The sequence below is a fragment of the Poecilia formosa genome, unplaced genomic scaffold (assembly GCF_000485575.1).
Source record: "Poecilia formosa unplaced genomic scaffold, Poecilia_formosa-5.1.2 Scaffold0, whole genome shotgun sequence".
In the NCBI taxonomy this organism is placed as follows: domain Eukaryota; kingdom Metazoa; phylum Chordata; class Actinopteri; order Cyprinodontiformes; family Poeciliidae; genus Poecilia; species Poecilia formosa.
The window spans coordinates 2,276,811-2,298,218 of record NW_006799939.1 but is presented as its reverse complement, the minus strand read 5'-3'; the positions used below and the strand labels follow the sequence as shown (position 1 = coordinate 2,298,218).

Here is a 21,408-nt window from a genome sequence, read left to right as displayed (position 1 = left end):
AAGGTGCCTCTGCATGGACAGCCGACACAGGACAGAACGAGCAGGCATACACGCATATGAAATCCTCTTCATCTAAAAATAATTTAGATGAAGAATTTTGACTTTTTCTTGCAGTTTAAATGTTTTTTTTATGGTGTCTTTTTTAATATTGTTGATGATCTGAAACCTTTCTGCTCTGCATGTGTATTAGACCAAATGCATTTATCCACATTAATGAACCCAGGCAGGTATTTATTGTAGCCTCCACCATCTTTTTCTATCTTGGGTGTCTGTGTCTCCTTCACTCTGCTCATCCTTGTAAGTGTTCCCATCTATTCATGCTTCATGCATTAAAATATTAGTTTGAAGGCAGGGCTAATTAGATGTACTTATAAGCTGTTTGTGTTTTCAGTGCTCAGAAGTAATTAGTAAAGTGAAGTGGAAGTCATGTGGCCAGTGGCTGACTTACTTTGAGCCTTTGAATTTGTGTGTAGTTTTCATTTTTAGCGTGCGCTGGTGTGCAAGTGTGCGGCTGCGTAATTTAATGAAGTGCCTTAAGTTCTAGAGGATGTCAATCTTCATTAGGAAATGTGCAGTTGATTACTGTTTCCAGCGCTGATGCTGAGGAGAGCTACCGACATCCCTGTGTGCGAAAGCGCATGTCGGTGTGCTTTCATACGTCTGTGGCTGCGTGAGTCGACGAATTGATGGATCTTTTTCTCACATCCAATTTTTGCCTCTTGCGTTTGTATTTGCACGATCACCGGCGTAAACGACCCCACAGGAGACATTATCCGGTACTCTTGCCAGCCGGGCTTCACCTTGGTGGGCAGCGAGATCCTGACCTGCCGACTTGGAGAGAGGCTGCAGATGGACGGGCCGCCACCAGTCTGTCAAGGTTGGTTTTGCGCAGTGCATGTTTATGGGTCACTGAATATGTTTTTGCGAAGGTGCTGAATGTTTTTATGTTTGTGCCTGTGTGCTTTTTTATTTATGTGTATGTGTAATCATACTGTTATGAGTGCACTTGACACCACTCTGCCAGGGTTGGTTGCAGTCAGCAGCACTCACGGTTGATGCATCATTTAACAGACAGACAGCCAGTAGGCCGCCCTCCAGCAGTATCCTGGTGGCAAACTGCATCGCTGTTACCAGGATCGGGATTTGCAGGTTTTTGGAGTAAAGCCGGCCCAGCCCTCTGTAAGAATCCAAATGTGACTGCTGAGACCAATTAAAGATCAACAGGTTTTGTTATGATGTCTTTTTTCATCTGTGAAATCTCATAACACTGAACTTGTAATCCGAGCATCTTAAAAATTCAGCTGACGTATCCAGATCTGATGTTTATGAAAGAGGGTAGGATGCAGGTTGGGTGATTTGGAATCTTTTTACTTTTTACTTTTTCTCAAATTTTATTTTATTCCGAATTTGAGTGGGTTCATTTTAATACATGAACCTCAAGTAAAGCTGTACACAGTTACACTGAATCAAAAGTATTTTTTTTATTTACCATAATATTAACATCTTACTCACATTTAGTAAGAGGTTGTGCAAAAAGAAAAAAAATGAATCTCGTGAAACATAAAATATAACAGTGCCTTGCTAAGGCACTTACATTACAATTACAATAAATATATATATTTTTTACATAAAATAAAACATATTTTATTATGATGCTATGTGATTTATCATACAAAGTAACAAAATATATTAAAATATAAAAATATATTGCGTATTTGTATACAACCATCCTGAATCAGTATTAATAGTCATAATTAGTTGTATAATTATTCATTTTGCTAGGAAATATATTTGGAGTAGAGATCCTAAAAAATATTTGTAGTATGCCACACAAGACTTGTCTACATTTATTTTCAGAATTTTTCTAGTTACCTTTAAGAGTCAGGAAATTGAAAAAAAAGAAACTGTAGCTAAATTCTTTTTTGGTATAAAGATGTTTTATTTCATCTTGGCGACTAAAGCAGCAGGAAAATGTGAAGGAGGTGCAGTCAAGTGGGAATACCAGGAAAGTGAATTTTCCCAGCTCATTTTTCAGAACTCTGCCAAAATCATCCAGCTCCTATTAGCTGGACCTCACATAGTGGTACTTTTGACAATTATGCACACTCAAATGTAAGTGCTAAAATGAACCTGCCAAATACACATAGCTGCTGCTAATTCTTGATGTCTCCTCCTCTCTAAGAAAATGTTCAAAAAGGCAGGTATGAATAACTCAGCAAAACACATACAAGTTGTGACAACATGGATATCCTATAAAGAAAGAATCATGCCCTAAACTGAGAACCTGAACTGCAGAGCTACTGAAATACACATTTAAATTGAGCACTGTCGGTGATATAGACTTGTCTGTTTATATGTCAGATGGCCAATCATCTGGTTCGAGTTTTCCTAAAACTGGCCTCCAGGATCACATTGGCATAGTTAGCACACTTTTAGGGTCGGTAATTTGTTGCTTGACATTTTCATGGATCACCTAATTTTTACTCTTAAGAATTCATTACATTTCCTTGCATTGGATATGTTATGCCCTTGTGCACCTCCAGCATGAAACTAATTGCTCTCCTTGGGACATGTGAAGTTAAACTTAATTTGAGTTGACCCGCTACTCACAGGCAAGAGACTGCTACTGCATGCTTGTAACGAAGGCTTTTCATCCATCGCCTGCTTGCCAACAGGCCAGGAAACAAAATTCTCTTATGCGTTTTGATTCCGTTTTTACTTTTAGTTGTCATTTCATGCCTTAAAAACAACTCTAAGATGCCCTTGTTTAAGTCTGCAAATTTATGCCTAAATATCCCTCATTTTTCAGAAGTATTTATTCAGGCTCTGTCGACAAGGAGGCATATGAAGAATGTTATATACCAGCTTTAGTAATGCAGTCATGACTGTATATGCAGTTTTTTCCAAATGTATTCACACCCCTCAAACATGTTCACATATTACCACAATAAGACCCCAGGCTTCACTGTATTGTGTTAGGATTTTATGTGAAAGATCAACACGTCAACACAAAGTAGTACATAACTGTGATATGAGAGGAGAAAAGTTTAGTATTTTTTGGGGTTTTTTTTAAAACAAAAATATTAAAAATGTTGTGCATTTGTATATTTACTCTTGAGACAATACTTTGTGGAATTTATTTTTACTGTAATTACAATTGCAAGTCATTTTGGTTGCATCTCCGACCTGCTTTGTACATCTAGAGTCTAAAATCTGTGCCTAGCATACATTCCCAAGTCTTGCCACATATTGTCAATTGGATTTAGGTGATAACTCTGACTGTAATTATATTTATTCTTTAATTACCTCCACTAACTCTGATCAGTGTTACTGGCTCTTCTGAAGAACAGCCTCTCTGCATTAGGACCAGACCAGTTTAGCATTATAGAGTTCATGATAGGTGTAATAAATTTGCATTCAGCTAAAAAACAATAATTTGCTAATTGAGTTAAGAGGTGAATATTTGTGTTTACCTGTAATTAAATTACTGTATTTTCCAGAGATGAATGAAATGGGTACAGGAACATATTAACCGTGTGAGCAGTCCTCTTTTATGTGCTCTCTATGTGCAACCAGACGACCCCCCCACCAAAAGCTTGTATGTTTTTTTTTTTTTCAGCTCTCAGGGTAGTTTCTCATCCATATTACAGTACTTTATAGGCCTATCTTCTGAAGTAGCAGTATTGAGGGGGTTTTAAACATTTTAAGCCTCTCATGATTCATTTTTTAATCCCTGCACCGAAAGTTAAATTCAAAGAATTTAAGCCCCAACAGGGCTCACTGGATTCCTTGGTGTGTGTGTTGCCTGGCAACGTTAGTTTATTAAACAAGTAATGGAGAATATAAATGTTATGTGTGCTGCTCACCTAAATGGGCCTGGTTGCAGCTTTGTAGATAGTGACATGTGTGTCTCCGTGGATGAAAGGCTACTGTGAGGTTATCTATGTAATTTGTGGTTTTACAAATCAGTTCTAACCATGCAGGAAACATTAAATGTAATTTACAAACCTTTGGATAAACTGATTTATAATTTTTATATCTATGCAAATGAAATGCAGACTGTGGTTTCTGGTTTTCTTTTCAAGTTATGTAATTTGATATTGTGGTGGTTTCAATTAACAGTTTCTGTCTCTCCATAAAAGTGATGTCACAGATCTATATAAAGTTCAATGATAAGGGGCAGAGTGTGTATTTAAACATATTATTTCCAAAGTATTACCAAAATTCATCTGGCCTTTATAATAAAAATAGTATTACAGGTATCTTAAAATTCATCACAGTCTTTTGGTTAGTTAAACATTTATTTCTGAAGACAACCACTATGTCAAGAAAAAAAAAGGCCATAACACAAAACTCACTGAATACTGAGTCATTATTTTTCAAACATTAATGCTGCTTCTGCTTACCATTTCCTGGAATCAACGGCAGAAATAGAAATGTTCAGACAGCCAGAGTAGCAATCCTGTACAAACACACGCAAACATACAAGCAATCCAAATGATGGAAGGTCAAACCAACCCAGGCTACTATTACATCAATGTGTCATGCCTACTTTGATGCTTGATCCAGTCTTGATTTAAAAGTCAATCCAGCAATTAGTACACCATACGGAGATATCGTTTTTGTAGAGCAGATCGGCCCTGGCACACAGGCAGCCAGCCTCTCTGTGTGGTGTGTTTGGACTGCCATGAGAGGATTCATGGTTCCAATCCCAGTCATACTTCCAGTCATTGACTTTTCAAAACGTGTGTCACGGGATGAATAGTTATATTTGCTGTATTTTTTATTTTTTTTGTAATGCTAATCTGTAGTCTAATTGTTCATCGCAAGTCGGCATGTGTTTTTTTAAAAATGGATGCACTTTATGTTAACATCTCAGTTATGACAGGTTAAACAAAATGTTTTTGTTTTATATCTTGCTGTTTTGGATGTTAAATTTTAAAGTTAATAGCATGGTGCCAATAAAAGCATAGTTTTTTGTTTTTTTTATTCATGAGTTTGTTTACAGTTTCTTTCCTGGGAGAAGTACAGTTGAGCACAAAATTATTCATATATATGACCTTATTTTTTAATATTTAAACTGTAATTTGTAGTGAACAACTTATGTTATTTTCTACTATTTGTTGAAAAAAACAAGACATTCTAAAATAAATTGCACATATAAAGTCTAAAAAAACAGCAAAATGTAACAGTCAAGATTTTGTGATGATTGAATTTCCTGCCTTACTGTTATATGATGTGCTCCAAGCTTTTAATATTGTGGCTGTTACCTGCAGGCTTAATATTATCATTTTAAAAGTAATTTTAATAAACAGAGATGTTATCACAGCAATCAATAAAACCAGTTACTGTTTAATCTCTAGTGACTGCAGAGGGCTATTAGTGTGTTGTTTGTATTACTGTGTTGTGTGATTTCAAGTTTTTCTCCTACTGGGTGAGGTCATGACCCCCAGATTCTTTTCGAGCCAAACGTAAAAAGTTTCCCAATAACTTCACAGCTTGATCATTCTCTGTGTTATAGTATTTTCAATATTTTCTTCTTTTTCTTCTCTTTGATATATGTCCACGTTTCTCCCCTGACCTTTTTATCTGGAGTAGTTGTTCACATTAACCTTTTATATGCACCATGTTATTTCACTACCAGCCTTCAAGACCAGCTTCTAGCACCGACAAAGCAAGAAAATAAAGTAACAGGACTGTCATTATTTCTCACATGCCAGCCACCAGGAAATGAAATACGGACACACATGCTCGCACACACAGCATTCACACACACATCATTTTCCATGAAAAGTGAATGTCTAACCTGCTGACTCTTATTATTTGAAAGACTGATTTTAAAGGAGCCCAGTGACGGCATCGGCTTCAGCCTTTGGTGTAATATCACTCAGTTTGCTAAAATGTGATTGATTCATGACTTCCATGTGTAATTTATTCTTCCCTAATAATTTAGCTTACCCTTTCTCTGTTCCAGTTTCTTCTGCTTTATTGTCTTCTGTTTCTCTTGTTACTGCTGATTGTGTTTGTGTACTCGTGCTTTTGCGCATGTTTTTTTTTATTTATTCCTGTTGCCCTTCCTCTTGTTCTAAAATGAATGTTGACCTTTAACTCCACATTTCTTTCTGTAGTGCAATGTCCAGCATATGAGGTGCGCTTCGACTCAACGGGGGAGATCTTAAGTCCTGGTTACCCTGAAAACTACTCCAATCTTCAGACGTGCTCCTGGCTAATCAACGTAGAGAAGGGCTACAACATAACTCTGAACTTTGAACTGTTTGAGACTGAAAAGGAGTTTGATATCTTGGAAATATTTGATGGTAAGTAACAAACATGATCTGGTCTTATAAAGTCAAACAAAGCATTTGGTGTAGGTGTGCTTAGTTTTTTTTTTTTGCTTTTACTTAATCCTAGGTCCAAACATCTACAGTCAGAGCCTTTCAACACTCAGCGGCGACATAGAAACCCCGTTCAATCTGACAACCACTGGCCACCAGCTGCTACTGCGCTGGTCCACTGACCACGCCACCAACCGTCGCGGCTTCCACATCAGATATGTGGGTGAGTATCAAAGTATGTATCCTTCTTATAATCATATTCTCTTTTTTTTTCTTATAAATGTTATATTTAACTAGACATGGGGCCAGATTTACTGAACTAAAGAAATTTAATGTGTGGCTGAGAAGTATAAATACTGCCAGTTGGGAGTGTACAGTTCAAAGGTTAAACATTTTCCTGATTTGGGAATGCAGGCAAAACCACTTCCTTTAAGTATGATGTCTAACAATCTCTGAGACAAATGTTAATCTTCGTTTTATGTCATTGGCTTAGAATTACACAAAACATATCACTGATGATGATGTTAGTCTAAATTGTAGCCAAATAATGTGGAGGAAATCAACTTGCCTATCCTACCCTGGTAAATTTCCCTCTGAAAAGAGTTTTAGAAATTCCAATCAATGATTTCAGTATTCAATGAGAGTTAAGTTGATGTTTAAAATGTAATTGTTTTTTTGTTTTTTGTTTTTCAAAGTGATTGGTCACGCAGTAATGATTGCATCTGATGGAGATACTTTATAAAACATAAAACAGGCTTTCACCAACAGAACAACGGTTATTGTGATTTAACAATGTTGGAGCTGACAGTGATCTTTAATTATTCCACTGAACAGCTTTTCCATATGGCCCTGGATCATTTTCCTACTGAATAAATAATGTTCTACTCTCTGTTTCTGGTAGAGTTCACCAGATTTGTATTTAAAATGTCCTCGTATTTCAAATATGGTGTGTGCTATGTGGGCTTTTGGAAGGCATCAAAGATCCTCCACCATACTTAGTGTTTATTTCTGAGAAGGTCAGACTTACTAAAGCATACAGCACTAAATAAAGTTCATGCAGGTGTGGTATTTTATGCATGTTTATATTGGTGATGGTCGGACAGAAACATGTTTTTTTCTTGCATCAGTCTTAAATATTCAGTTAGCATGAGCAGTTCTCAAGGCTGATATAAAGACTATGAAACCTCAATATATGACTTTTGAAGTGGTTAGCTTTAAATATTTTAAATGGAAACTTTAAATGACTAAATGGAAGATCTAATAAGGTCTGATCAAGAAGTTGTCGAATGTATCAACAACTGTGCTGATCTTGATTTTGTTAAAAACAATTCTTTCCTTTCCCCCTTCTGAATAAATGTACTTCACTTAAAAGTTGAACTTTCTGAATATTTTTTGTGTTAGTTTGTGTTGCTCCAATCCAAGAGTAATTGATTTGGAGGCTTTTTATACATGCTACCAGGGGTGCTAAGAAATGTGTCTGTGTAGTCTGGCATTTGCTAAAAGATCTATAAACAGCTACAATTCAAGGAAATTAAAGCTTGTTATTATATAATAAGCCTCAAGATTTTCTGGCCATTCATCAACATTACAAATCCCCGTACTGGAAAGCAAAGCAGAACAACACATACCCCCTCACTCCCCACCTCACTGCTCCCCAGAAAGGGAAGAGGAAAATACAAATGCTCAACACAAAGGGGAAAAAAAGCAGGACAGCAAAACATTTGGATGAATCAGTTTAGCAGGATGTCCAAGGTTATTTCAGATTTTTCTCAAGTACAATTATTTTGGTTTGGCAAATAGTTTTCATAATAAAATCCAAAATTCCTCTTGAGCAAATACACAAATCTCATATTTCACACTTTGTCTTCCTATTTTATCTGTTGTGCAGATTCTCACGAAAAACATTGCATTCATGTCCAGAGCAAATTTTAATCGGGATCACTTAGGTTTAGCCTTTTTTTTTATCTGCTTCAATTTAGTTTTTAAATCAAATGTCTGACCAAACATAAAGTCGGTGCCAACACTCCCTTAAATGCACACAAAAAATGCACGAGTTCAGGGCTTTCATGCACTTTGCTTCATTGCAAACCAAGTAAATCTGGCCCAGTTTCAGACAACTGATGCCCTTCATAGGTTTATGATTTTGTGAATTTGATTTTGTGTATTTGGTGGTTTTTGTTCAGATAAAAATGCCAAAACCTAATCTCAGATTTAGATTTAAATAAATCTTCCCTGTTTGCTAGCATGTTCTTTCGATTGAAAAACTATTGTTTTGGTCTGTTTTTGATCTATCTTTAAGTACTACAACATTAAATGATTGCGTTGGCTATATTGCCAAGGGGATGTCAACCCTTACCTTAAGTTATAGACTTAAGTAAAGCTTTTAATATTTCCAAATCCATCATGTTACGTTACATAAACCAATTAAACACTCAAAGATAAGAGTGTTTATCTCTTAAAGAAACTTTTGTTACTCTGTACAGCCACCCTGTTATCTGCTGAAAGTCTTGCTCTCTCACTCTTTTGCAGCTTAAAGGAACCACAATCATTTCAGTTGAAATGCAGTTTTCTTTCAAACAGTTTCTAACATTTGTATGCTTCCTCTGGGTTCACACTTAAACACTGAGCTCATGCTAAAATGATCTAACTTGCTGTCTTCTTCCCCTCACTAATAGCTACAACATCAAAGAAGGATGTTGTCAATATGACGAGATTATCTGTGGTACATTCACTGATCAAAAAAGACCAGATATTTGCATTTTAAACTTACTGGAACAAAGTCAGAGCTGATCAAATCAGCCATTCATCAACCAAAGGGTTTCTTGATGGGTTTTCTGCATCAAGGACTTTAATAGTGACTTCTACTGAAAAGACTATTATTTTTAAAATACAGTGTGAAATTAATATTCTATTGTCTTTTACTAAGGTGGTCTCTTTTTGCTGTGAAATATTTATTGAACCATCTTAGCTGCAGCTTTTTTATGTGAATACAATATGACCACATGAATTTAATCAGTCTGCTGTGATTACACAGAGATATTATACTTTGAGGTCTATCACTGCTTTTGAAAACACATTTCCCACAAATAATAGATCACAATGGGAGATGCTTTCATGAACAAAACACATAAGGCAGGAAGGAAGTCGCTACCAGCCCTGCATGCTGTTTTGTACTCCCCAAAGTTCAGAGTGTTTTAATTCTTAATTGACTCTTTAATAAAGCAAGTGCTGCTTGGAAAGAATAGCACAGACGTCTTTTTCTATTTGAAATGCATCAGTAATAGCGCAAAAAGCAGAAAAGAAATAAATATTTTAATATTTCTTTCTCTATTATATTTAATACACAAGTGTGTTTCGCTGAAAGCAAGTTAGTGTGATGAATTTTGTAACGGGAACTCTTTTTTGACTTGATTGACTCTAATAGGAACTGATTTCAACTCCAATGTGTCTTTTCGTCTTAAATCCCCTCTATCTCCCAGCAGCCATGAAGATTTTAAGAAATGGTTGACAGCCATTGGAATGCACAAAGCTCTCCCTTGAAATTTCTGTCCCATTGGCCATTTACTAGTCATATTCTGGAAATCAAATTATTATTATTATTTTTTTTTTTTTTTAGATTGATGGCCTGTAAGATGAGGGAAGGGAATGTTACGGTATAAATAACTGCAGGATGCATCAAGACTGTGTGTACTGAAGCAAATTGAATATGTGCATGGCCATAGGCTAGCAAGGAATTTTAATAATGTGATTTTGAGGGCTTCCCTTGCTGTTTGGTACACAGCCTGAGTGCTAAAAAGATGTGACACTCCTAAGGCATTTCCACTCATTATGAGTCTGCATTTAAAATGGAGCTTTGGCGTTATAAAAAAAATGTTAACTTGAGTCTTTCTCCAGACGTAATTTGTTAATGTCCCTGTTCTTTTTCTCTGATTTATTTATCTTCCTTCCTCTTAATGTCTACTTTTCCACCTTCTTTCCTTCACTCTGTCCTTATTCTCTCTTCCGTTGGCTTTCTTTTTCTTTCCTGCTCTCCACTGTGGCTTTATCTCTTCATCTATTGTAGCGATGTATTGCAGTACCCCAGACTCCCCGCACCACGGCTCTGTAGTAAGACAAACTGGGGGTCATCTTAACAGCATGGTGACGTGGGCTTGTGACAGGGGGTACAAGCTGATTGGGAAAAGCACAGCTGAATGCAAGAAGACCTCCTATGGCTACTACGCCTGGGATGCACCAGTCCCTGCATGTCAAGGTAAGCTCATCCTACCTGGCTACTTTGTTGGGGTTTTTTTTGTTTTTTTTTTACTTGCAACATTATCTAGCTTCTACATCCAATGTTCTGGTGATTGGCTCTACAACCCTGTCCTTTTCAGGTGAAATGACATGCACTTAAAGCACACAAGAGTCTCAGCTCAAATCCAATCCCTGTGTAGTTAACGGTTGAACTGAATCCAACCTGATTGAGAGCCAGCTTCCTGTCAGGTGGAAATTAAACAAAAATCAATCTTTGCTTCTTTGTCAATTTCCACTTCCTTAAATTACTTGCTAACTTGCCATCAACACGTGGAGTCTGCCGCTGCTGGGTCTACCCTCACTGAGCTGCTCTCCTTTATGCACACCCGTCAGTGTTGGTGTATTTCCTGTGCCTCGTGGCTGCGGCCACACTCAGACTCAGGCACACACTCAAACAGTTGTAAACACCGACAGATGGTGTCATCAATTGCGTTTTATCTTGACGCGCTGAAATCAAAATATGTATTTCAGATAGATTTAAAAACATTTCACACCTGTGATTGATTCCATCAGTTTGCTAATTGGGCACATCTTTTCCGAAGCACGTAGAGCCAAGCATCCCTGCAGATAAACTGATATATTCATACAGATGATGCCCATCTGGTTATGGGCTTAGATCCCAGCAATTATATTCTAGTGATCTCAGAGATGACACAAACATAAAAATTTTATGTCGTCAGAGGAGAAAAAGTTTACTACTCTTCATTGGCATTTGTTGAACTGTAACCATGAAGATACAATAGATAACCAATCAACAGTAGTTATCACTAGCCAACATAACAGATCTATCTACCATCACTTCCTTTGACTTGACACTGATAAAACACCTTAAAGCTGACCAGTTGAAGCTTTCCTTTGCTTCTGTATCTGAGAGCAAAATGGCCCAAATCTACTTTGTGTATTTCTGTGTTTTGCTGTGTCTGAATGCTCCTAGTTTTATAGGTTGGGAAAAGTCTGTGTTGAAAGTGTTATTGATTTTATTATGATTTTCAATTACCTACTGCTTCACACTAAAACAAGAAAGTAAAGTGCTTTGCATATTTTCCCATTTTGTAACATTACATCCACAAACCTAAATGTAATTTATTTGAATTTAATGAATTCGGCAAAATAGCACAGAACTCTGGGGGAGCTGCAGAAATCTCTGATTGCAGACCCCTATTAATCACAGCTGAAGAGCAAATATTTGAACTCTAAGTTGAGCATTGTTAATATTAAGTATTAATTATCATAAGACTTACTTTTGATATGCTTAACTTTAAATTTTATTACTCACTTGCACATGTTTTATTTCTTCCCATATATTTTGTTTTTCTCTGTTTTCCAATATTATGAGCAGGTTTTCTGAGGCCAAATACATGCATACTATAATCAAACAAGTTAAGTGTAAGAAGCACAGACTCTCCCGCAGCACTATTATAAAAGCAGGTGTTAAAGCTGGATGGCATTCTGTGAAATGTAACACCTTGAAATAGAAGTTTTGACAGGTGCAACTCATTTTGTTCATGATATAGCTCAGTTCCATTAAGTGCTTCACTAAGCCCACCGCATTGAGGTATCAAGCACAGTACTGGGGCTCTGGCATTGACTCAATTTGCTTCAGTGCAGATGTTATTAATGCTGCTAATTACACATGAGCTGTCTCTGCCGTGATATCTTGAAGGGTCTGCAATGAATGAGGTTGGCTGTCAAAATTCTACAGTGGCTGGTTGGAGCAAGTTGAGCAATTATATCTTGTTGAATTTGTACGCCCTGAAATTGTTATCCTTGGAAAGTAAAAGAAACGACTTCTTGTGTAAATTATAAAACCTGACAGGGCTTGTGTGCTACAACAGCCTTCACAAAACGAGTGTTTTTTCTGTACGAATGTTAAGCTGTCAAGCCGATGCACCTACCTCACCCGTTGTAGGCTGCTATCTAACGCACGTCTTCTGCTCCGCATAAACATGTGCCGACAATGGTCCTCTTGCCACCTCTAGCTGTGTCATGCGGTGTGCCCAGTGCGCCAGTGAACGGAGGTGTGCTTGCTGCTGATTACTCTGTCGGCACACGGGTGACCTACTTCTGCAACAGTGGCTATCGGCTGTCCTCCAAAGAACTGACGACCACAGTCTGCCAACCAGACGGCACCTGGAGCAATCACAACAAGATACCCCGATGCATCGGTGAGTGCAAGAGGCTGCTTGGAGGATTGAAAGGGACAGGGAGGATGGAGGGTGATTTAGGAAGACATGGTAATCTCAAAAAACCACATGGATATGCAGTGAGGAGCTGAGAGAAGATGATAGGAAAATATTTTGTCTGAATGAGGAATGTACATAAATCTTACTAAATTTATTGAGAGCTATAATCTTGATAAACTTCCCTGTAGTTTCCAACTTCCTGAAAGCCACTGGAGTATGATAGTTTAACAAATCTGTCTGTCATATAAATATGGAGTAAGTCCTTGAGGACAATGATTTAAACATTTATTAAAAAAATAAATAAGTAAAACATTAACTTGTTGCAATATGATGAGACAGGTGAATAATAGTTGAGAGGAAATCTGTTGTTCACAGTGGGGTACAGGTTTGATATTCCAGTGCACCTCTTCCAAGTTAGAAAGTCAGAGCAAATCGTGATTGACTGTATTGTTTTCATCTGAGACCAATGTTTATTTCTGTTTGTGTTTATCTCGCAGTAACAAATGGAAACAGAATTTTAAAAACCCTATTGGATTAGAATGTGATTTTATTTATATATTTTTCTTGGATTGTTTTATTGCTCTCCTTCTAAATTTGTCTGGAAATAGAATTGTCTTTCAACCTACTTTACCTTCACCCACCAGTGATGACGTGCCCCAGTCTTAGTTCCTTTTCCCTGGACCACGGGAGATGGAGGATAGTCAACGGTTCGCACTATGAATACGGAACTAAAATAATTTTCACCTGCAACCCCGGGTACTATCGGGTCGGCCCCGCCCACATCCAGTGTCTGGCCAATGGAGCTTGGAGCTGGAGAAGTGAGAGACCTCGGTGTAGAAGTGAGTAGATTTTAGCTTTCCAATACAAAAACTACCAGCAATAATGTACAGATTTTTGTATATATGGATAGATTTGAAAAAAAAAGAAAAAAAACTTGTCAATTTTAAAAAGAAAACTGAATTTTAAGGGAATGAAAAGGTTTTGAATTTCTTGTAAATACTCTCTAATCCACACATGATCAACATGCAGATTATGTTATTGAAATTCATTGTTGTTTATTGATTTTATTTTTATTTATCAATTCACCCCCAAAAAATAATGTTTCAAACATATTATTAAAAGCTCCAAATAACCCATTTTCAAAGCAGTATATTAAACATGAAACCATTTTGAAACAACTCCCAGTTATTTTATCAGCTTCATGATTTAATTGATAGAAAATATCTCAGTTAAAATGTTCATGTAAGATTGATTTTTTTATTTTATTTTTTTTAGAAGGTAAGTAATAAAAATAATAAAGTCACTGTAAACATATCTCAGCTATAAAGGTTCAGTAAACAGAATTTACCAAAATATTTGAAGAATACATATCATGTTCATATTTGACCTAAAACATTATTTTATTGATTTTCTTTTGTGTTCTTCACCTATTCTGGTCCCAGTCTATGTTGGACACTAACATTTTTCTGCTGCCATGAGGACTCCTTTATTTTGTTTGTTTTTGTTTTGAGGCAAAAGCACTGAGTAGCTTGTGTAATGGCAGAACAGGATGCCAGCAAGTGTTATTAAAGATGTTTGGACAAAGGAAAACACCATCATTATCCTCCCAGTGAAATAGTACAGGTCAGCTTTTATCACATTAAGGTCGGTAAGATGGGTGTAAATCACTGTGCTCTCCCATTGACTCCAAAGATGTAAGCCAACTTCTAACTCATCCTTTATTCTGTTTCTGCTGCTCACTCTTCTGGGATGTCCTCCATCTCCTTTCCTCTCCTTTGTACTATCCTCTTTATCTTATTGCAGTTATTTCCTGTGGCGATCTTCCTACTCCTCCTAATGGGAAGAAAATCGGGACGCAGACTACCTTTGGAGCATCAGCTATTTTCAGCTGTAACCTTGGCTATGTTTTAACTGGATCTACAGTTAGAGAGTGTCTTCTGTCTGGCCTTTGGAGTGGGATGGACACTCAGTGTCTAGGTAAGTACGTTCTAAATGTTCTTGACCTAGGTCAGAAACTGCTGGCAAACGTCTCAGAATAAATAAGAGCATTTCTGATTGGGTCAACTAGAATAGAAACAGATGGGGAAGCAGTTGGTGGATATAATTGCCTCTGTTGCTAAGTGCATATGGCCAGTGTCAATAAAAACTCTGGAAGATGTACATATTTTATTGTCCACTATTGACTTCATATTTGCTCTGAATGAGGCCTCTGTTACACTTCAAACTGTTGCAGAGCCTGCAGAGAAAATAATGAAAGCTTTGTGTTTCAAATGTTCAAGCACCTTTAGTAACAACCTGCAGATAAATAGATTACTTTAACATATAGGCAGCATTGATGTTTGTGAAGTTTATGATGTATAGTAACAGTCTTTCTGAATTTGTGGAACATCATCCAAGACGTTCTGGCAAAGTTTATCTCAGTAAGTATTTAAACAGGAAAACACCCTGCAGCTTTCCATACCAAAGAATTCCTAGCTTTTTCTGTTTTTCCTCAAGTTACAGCAACTCATTTCTCTAAATATTATTATTGGGACATTGTTTGATGAACCAACACAAAGGAGCACATACTGCTCAAGTACACAGAGAAGACACATGGTTGTCAATATTTGTTTTAATTAGAAGAGTTCTCAAGATTTTGTCTTGAGAACTCTTCTAATTAGTAGAGATTTCTAGCCTATGTGTCATTTGAACTCAGTATAAAAATACTCTTCTATGAAGACCTTAGGAGTTTCTTAGAAAACATAAGTAAATAAAACAGCTTTAAGAAGACCATATAACACAACAGACACATCAGATATAAAGTTGTTGTGTTTATAAAACAATATGCAAAGCTTTTAACAAATTGCAGAGCACTGTTTAATCTTCATCTGATGATAAAAAGATTGTGGCCTCAATTAACATGACACTAATTGTAAGATCACACTAATTGTAAGATCACTCTGCCCACATGGAAATGTAATTCAGGTAGAGTCAGCTTCTGACAAACGAACATGTAGTGAAGCTCTGTGCCTTATAAACCAACATTAAGGCAAAGAAGATGGGCAAAAATGTTTCAATTGAGTCATACATTTGATGTCATCTATGAAAAACCACAGAGAAATCTCTGCTGAAACCAAAGTCTTTTCCATAACTTTAAGTAGAGTTGCTGCCATACAGTTGCTCATGTGCAAAACTGGTAGAAACGTATCCTTCAAGTTGTAATTGCAATTAAAAGTTGTGTAAGAAGTATTGACCCCATGGCTGGGGTGTGCTGAATACTAATGCATGTCACATCTATATTGTTAAAAATCATGTATTTTCAACTGAACAATTATACACTCAGTTATTTGAGCATCAGTAAAATTCCAATAAATGACATTAGAATATGTCATTATAACGGGAAAATAATTTGAAAACATTTTAGGGTTATGAATTATTTCTCAAAGCATTGTTCATAATTAGATTATCTGAATTCAATGTCATGTTGGAGCCGAGCGTTAAGATTTTCTGGCCCCTCGTGACCTTAGTCCTTTTTGTAGTTGTGTGGCACCATTTCTCTTTGCTTGTCTCAAGGTTTGATCAGTTCATTAAAAGTGAAGCACCTTTTGCTTGGCTTGTAATCTGACTGGTGAGGTTAACATAGCTGAGCACCTTCTGGTAAAGTCGCCTACTTCAGCACTATCTTCACAGAAATCTCGTTGCTCTCATTTGGAGTGTGATAATAAAATGCTCCACTGAATTTCTCAGTGCAGGAATGAATTAGGGAAATAAGGTTCTCCAGGTTTTAAGTGGCAGCAGAAATGTCACCAAGTGATCCCTCTTCTCTAAAACAAGAGGATTTATTGTGGCTGCAAGCAACATGATTATGTGCACAGTTTTTTTTTTTTTTTTTTTTTGGAATTGCAGATGTCCACCTTTCTTTGTGTTGTAGGTTGGACAACTAAAGTCAAAGCCAGTGTAAATTTTGATTTAACATTTCAGAAATAATGAGCTCAAATATGCGTTTCAAATACAATACATGTTATGACTAAACTAATTTAACATGTCTGCATTAAAATTCATAGACCTTTTAAAAACATGCCACCTCATTTCATTTTCTTACATTGTTGTCAAAATTGTATTTAAGTGTTAAAGTGCAATCAAAATTGTGTGTATCCTTCAGCTGCCATCTATTAGTAGCAAAGCCGCTAAAACTCATTGTTCTCACTGTTAGAAAGCCAAATTGAATCAATTCACCACATGAATGACCGAGTGCAATTGCATTTGTTGTTTTCAAACTAATTTTATTTCCTGGTAAAAGGTGGGCCACCTTATTAGTGTACATTTTTGTTATATACCACAAATGCCACATTCTATGTAATTCATTTTTTCTTTCATAGGAAATGTCCTATTTGTGAAAAAAGGAAGCCATAAATTGAGAGAGGAAAAATAACAATGAGCAGGAACAAAGGGTAATGGGCTATTTTTCTTTACTCTTCTGCAGCTGGTCACTGTGGCATCCCAGAGCAGATTGTGAATGGCCAGGTTATTGGGGAAAATTTTGGCTACAGAGACACAGTGGTTTACCAATGCAACCCCGGGTTCAGGCTTATTGGCTCCTCTGTTCGCATCTGTCAGCAGGATCACAACTGGTCTGGACATCTCCCAGTTTGTATATGTAAGTACATTATTGGCACTTCTTCCTCGTAATGGCTCACCTCGAGTGTGTGGGTCTATGAGTTTTTATGTTTATTTCAGATGATAGAATGTATATTTATAGGTTTAAAAATAGGGGATTTTGTTTTGTCAAGATCCACCTTTGGGCTTGATTCCTGATCTCTGGTTTTGTATTGCCTTGATCTGCCAATATATACTATAGGCGATTTATCCTACTCTTCTGGAACAATGCCATATACCCATTAAGTACACAAAGTGGATTCGTAATATTTATTTCAAGTCTTCACAACAAATTTGATCTGCTTCAGACTTCATTAAATTTGACTTCCTCCAGTCTTACTTTCACACCAAGGAATGCTGTTGTCAGATGGTTGGGCTTTGGGATAATGCAATCACTGATTGAAAATTATCTGATTTTTTAAAATGTTTTCTTCAGTATTCAGGGCTGATCAAGTTGAAACTCACCAACTGATTTCTCTGTGTATGTCACATCTTTCTTACCCCAAAGTCTTCTATTTTTGCTCGAAAGACTCTAAAATCAGTAGCCAAAACGTGAACAGCTAATGTAATTTTCAATTTTCAGTATAATCATATTTTAGTGCACTGAAAGTTTCCATATTAGTTGTTCGTGACTTGAATTTTTATTTCCTCATTACTCTCCGAGTTTAATTATAAGTACAGTGACAGTTGGCAAATTGTGACCTCAATAATGACATGTTGCTCCTTTGCTACATTTTATCTTCATTTTTTTTTTCTTTCCAACACGTACCTTTTTGGTGTTTCTCAACTCAGCTGTCACTTGCGGCCACCCTGGCAGCCCTATTTATGGCCGCACCACAGGCGATGGCTTCAACTACAATGATGTTGTGCGCTTCGCCTGCAACAAAGGCTACACCCTGGAGGGACCCTCTACAGCTCAATGCCAGGCAAACCGCCAGTGGAGCCATCAGCCTCCGACATGCAGAGGTAAGGTCCTCGCCACGGAGCGCCTGCTGAATTTATAAATACTTGCCAGTCTGACAGCATTTAGGTACCAGAGGGACACGTTTGCACTTTGATAGTTGAACTCTGCCTTCTTCACCATATCTGCTGTTGGTGAAGCAACAGCAGATACATCTACATCTACCGTTTGTGGATGTAAGAGAAACCAGTCTCAAGCTGGGAACATATGTGAAGGGTTTTGATTAATTAGATGCAGCTTTAACAGCTTATTTTGCTATCAGAAATGGAGCATATTCAAAGAGCAGAGTATTACATCTACTAAAGCTGTTTGTTGTTTTTCTTTGGATTTCTTTCCATAATAAAGGCCATGTTTATCTAATGCTTCTCTTCTTATGTAAGGCTAGCCAAAAGGAAAGCAGGTAGCTGCCAGATAACAGAAATAGGATCCAGGCTGGAGCAAGTGCTAGAGCAGAATGAGAAAATCTTTCCAGGTCTTCTGGGATTATCCTGTTATCTGAAGCTAGAGTAGCCACAAAAATGATTCATCCTCCAGATGTATCAAACTCATTCACAAATCAGTAGATGGCGACTTGTTGCTTACCCTGACATGGGCAGCAAATAGGTATTTGGCTACATAAAAAAGTTGCACTAAATACTTACAGTATGCAGGATCTTAAAACTTGTTTTTTCAACAGATCATCATGTAATGAAGCTACAGCATTAAAACTAAAATATATCAGTAATCATAGCAGATTGTATGGAAACTGGATCATCCTTCCAGCTATTTCGTCAACAGTTTTTTTTTCTTGTTGTCAAATGATATAAAATTCTTTAACAGATTCAAATCTTAGAATATAATAAATGACATAACATTGCAGACATCCTGCTACATAACATATTTGGGTTTTCTGAGCTTTGTCCATGTGTGATCTAGACAGTTTTATGTGTTTTTGCCCCATCATACCAGAGAACAATCCTTATTTGTACATGTATATAGAATAAATGTACTGCACATAAACTTAGCTCTAGGATTATGCTACAAACATATGAGATTCAGATGATACAGTCCTGATGGTTCTTTTTAATACGAAATCACCCATTAAATCAGAGGTTCCCAAACTGTGGGGCACGCACCCTAGGGGGGGCGCCGTGTCATTGCAGGGGGGGCGCGGGAAGCCGTCTGGATGGAAAAAAAACAAAACATGAACACTGTATGCGCTGGGTTTTTACCTTAGATTGGCCAACTCTCTGTTATTCCTATGTCAATTTGATACAGTAGAGGCTTCCACACTTCCCATATTTGTGTCCTCTGTCACTTTTATCAGCAGTTAAAACTGTTTAATCCGTTGTTAACATGTTGTAACCTGTTTTTCCGAGCCGCCTTTAAACGCGCTGGGTTTCCACCTGTGAAGGAGACCTGCTGCTGCTGTGCGGAGCTACGTAGGTTTGTGTTAGAATCACGGCAGCAAACCAGCAAAACGCAAAGAACTTTTCACAGTTTTTCCCTCCAAACTAACCGACTGAGTTGAGAAAAGCTGTTGGATGAAGGTAATGTTAGCTAAAAGATGACTAGCTAGTATCAATACAGAACCTTAAGCTTAACAAGTACCTTGTAGGCTACCGATGTTGGTGTCTATTTTCAGCTACCTACATTCATTTTGCCCCCCAAAAAACTTTGGAATAATTTCACCTTCATCTAATTTCAGCTGAACCACCTTGTCAGTAATGACGTCTTGGAGACTTCTTCTGCATTTAAAATAGTTGCTTTTGTCTGACAATAGACAATATATGTTAATTTGGTTTTCATGAAGCAGCATGAGAATCTATTATTATCAGAGGTGCCAAATATACCCCTTGCTTACCTTTCATTCTGTTCATTAAACAAAAAAAGCTACTGTTTAGGTCATGTGGACAGTTTTATTTTTAACTCGCAAGCTTGCTGACAGATAACACTTATGCAAATTAGGATCCAAGTAAAGGATGCAGTGTGAACAGTTTCCAGGAAATATCCCTTGTGAAATGTGTGAAGGGATTTAGGCAGAATGCCACATTAGTATTTTGTGTGTCCTTTTTACTTAATGTTTTGTTAAAGGGAAATGATTCCTGACAAATGGCTGCTTCATAGCAGCTTGATATAAACAGGGTACACTAATAACAGAGATACATCTATCATACTAAATTAATCAAACAAATGGTTAAAAAGCACATTTTACAGAATACATGTTTATAAATAAAGTATTAACAGCATTAGTAAGGCTTTTTGTGGGTCTAGATGTGTGAAAATGAGAGTTTGTATTCTTTGTTTTCTTAAATTATACACAATGGCAGACCTCCCCCTCTAAAAGCTCTGCCAGGCAAATGGCCTCTGTGTACTGGTTTGCCCTAATTGAAATTATGCAATATGCATGCATTTAGGGGAAAGCCTGCCTATGTTTATGTTTATGTATGTAAATTACAGCCAGAGTCAATTACAGTCCTCGAGACCAGAAACGTTTGCATTACACATATTTGGAAAAAAATTCAATAAATAAATAAAGGAGTGTCGACTAAAAGCTGATGGTAGTTTTGTTGCTGAAGAAGAAAAAATAAAATGAAGTAAAACGGCTTGCTCCATGCCTGCCTTTACAAAAGCTGTGGAGAGAAGTCACATGTTTGAATGAATCATGAAAACCTCTTGCTATATCTAAGCAAAACAGGTATTCTGAATGTGATTAGCTTCCTTATAAAGTCAAATGTTCTTTTAGTTTTGAAGAGTACTTAAGTCATCATTATTCATATAAAAATATGTACATATAAACAGGAAAATATTTATTTTCTTTTGTTAACGTCTGCATTTGTTGTTTCTGGCTGAAAAGAGAAAAACTACTTTTGTGCACATTGCTTGCATGCTGTGGACTTGACAAGGGCATTTGCTCCTGCATGTATTTGATGCACTCAGCTTTTTAAGTTTGGTACAGAAATGAACAAAACAGTGTGGGCTAAACAACTGAGGAGATTGCACTGCCTTGTGAATTCACCCC

At 37.0% G+C, this 21,408-nt stretch overlaps 1 protein-coding gene across 1 annotated transcript in view; it reads left to right on the top strand.

The window, feature by feature from the left end:
• The window catches only part of LOC103150239 (CUB and sushi domain-containing protein 3-like), a 291,625-nt gene that overhangs the window by 186,656 nt on the left and 83,561 nt on the right, over window positions 1-21,408 (top strand). The window contains exons 46-54 of the mRNA XM_016670613.1: window positions 764-877; window positions 6,129-6,317; window positions 6,412-6,558; window positions 10,399-10,587; window positions 12,608-12,793; window positions 13,456-13,650; window positions 14,615-14,788; window positions 17,274-17,447; window positions 18,239-18,412. Coding sequence (XP_016526099.1) covers window positions 764-877; window positions 6,129-6,317; window positions 6,412-6,558; window positions 10,399-10,587; window positions 12,608-12,793; window positions 13,456-13,650; window positions 14,615-14,788; window positions 17,274-17,447; window positions 18,239-18,412 — 1,542 coding nt within the window. The remainder of the gene's footprint in view (window positions 1-763; window positions 878-6,128; window positions 6,318-6,411; window positions 6,559-10,398; window positions 10,588-12,607; window positions 12,794-13,455; window positions 13,651-14,614; window positions 14,789-17,273; window positions 17,448-18,238; window positions 18,413-21,408) is intronic.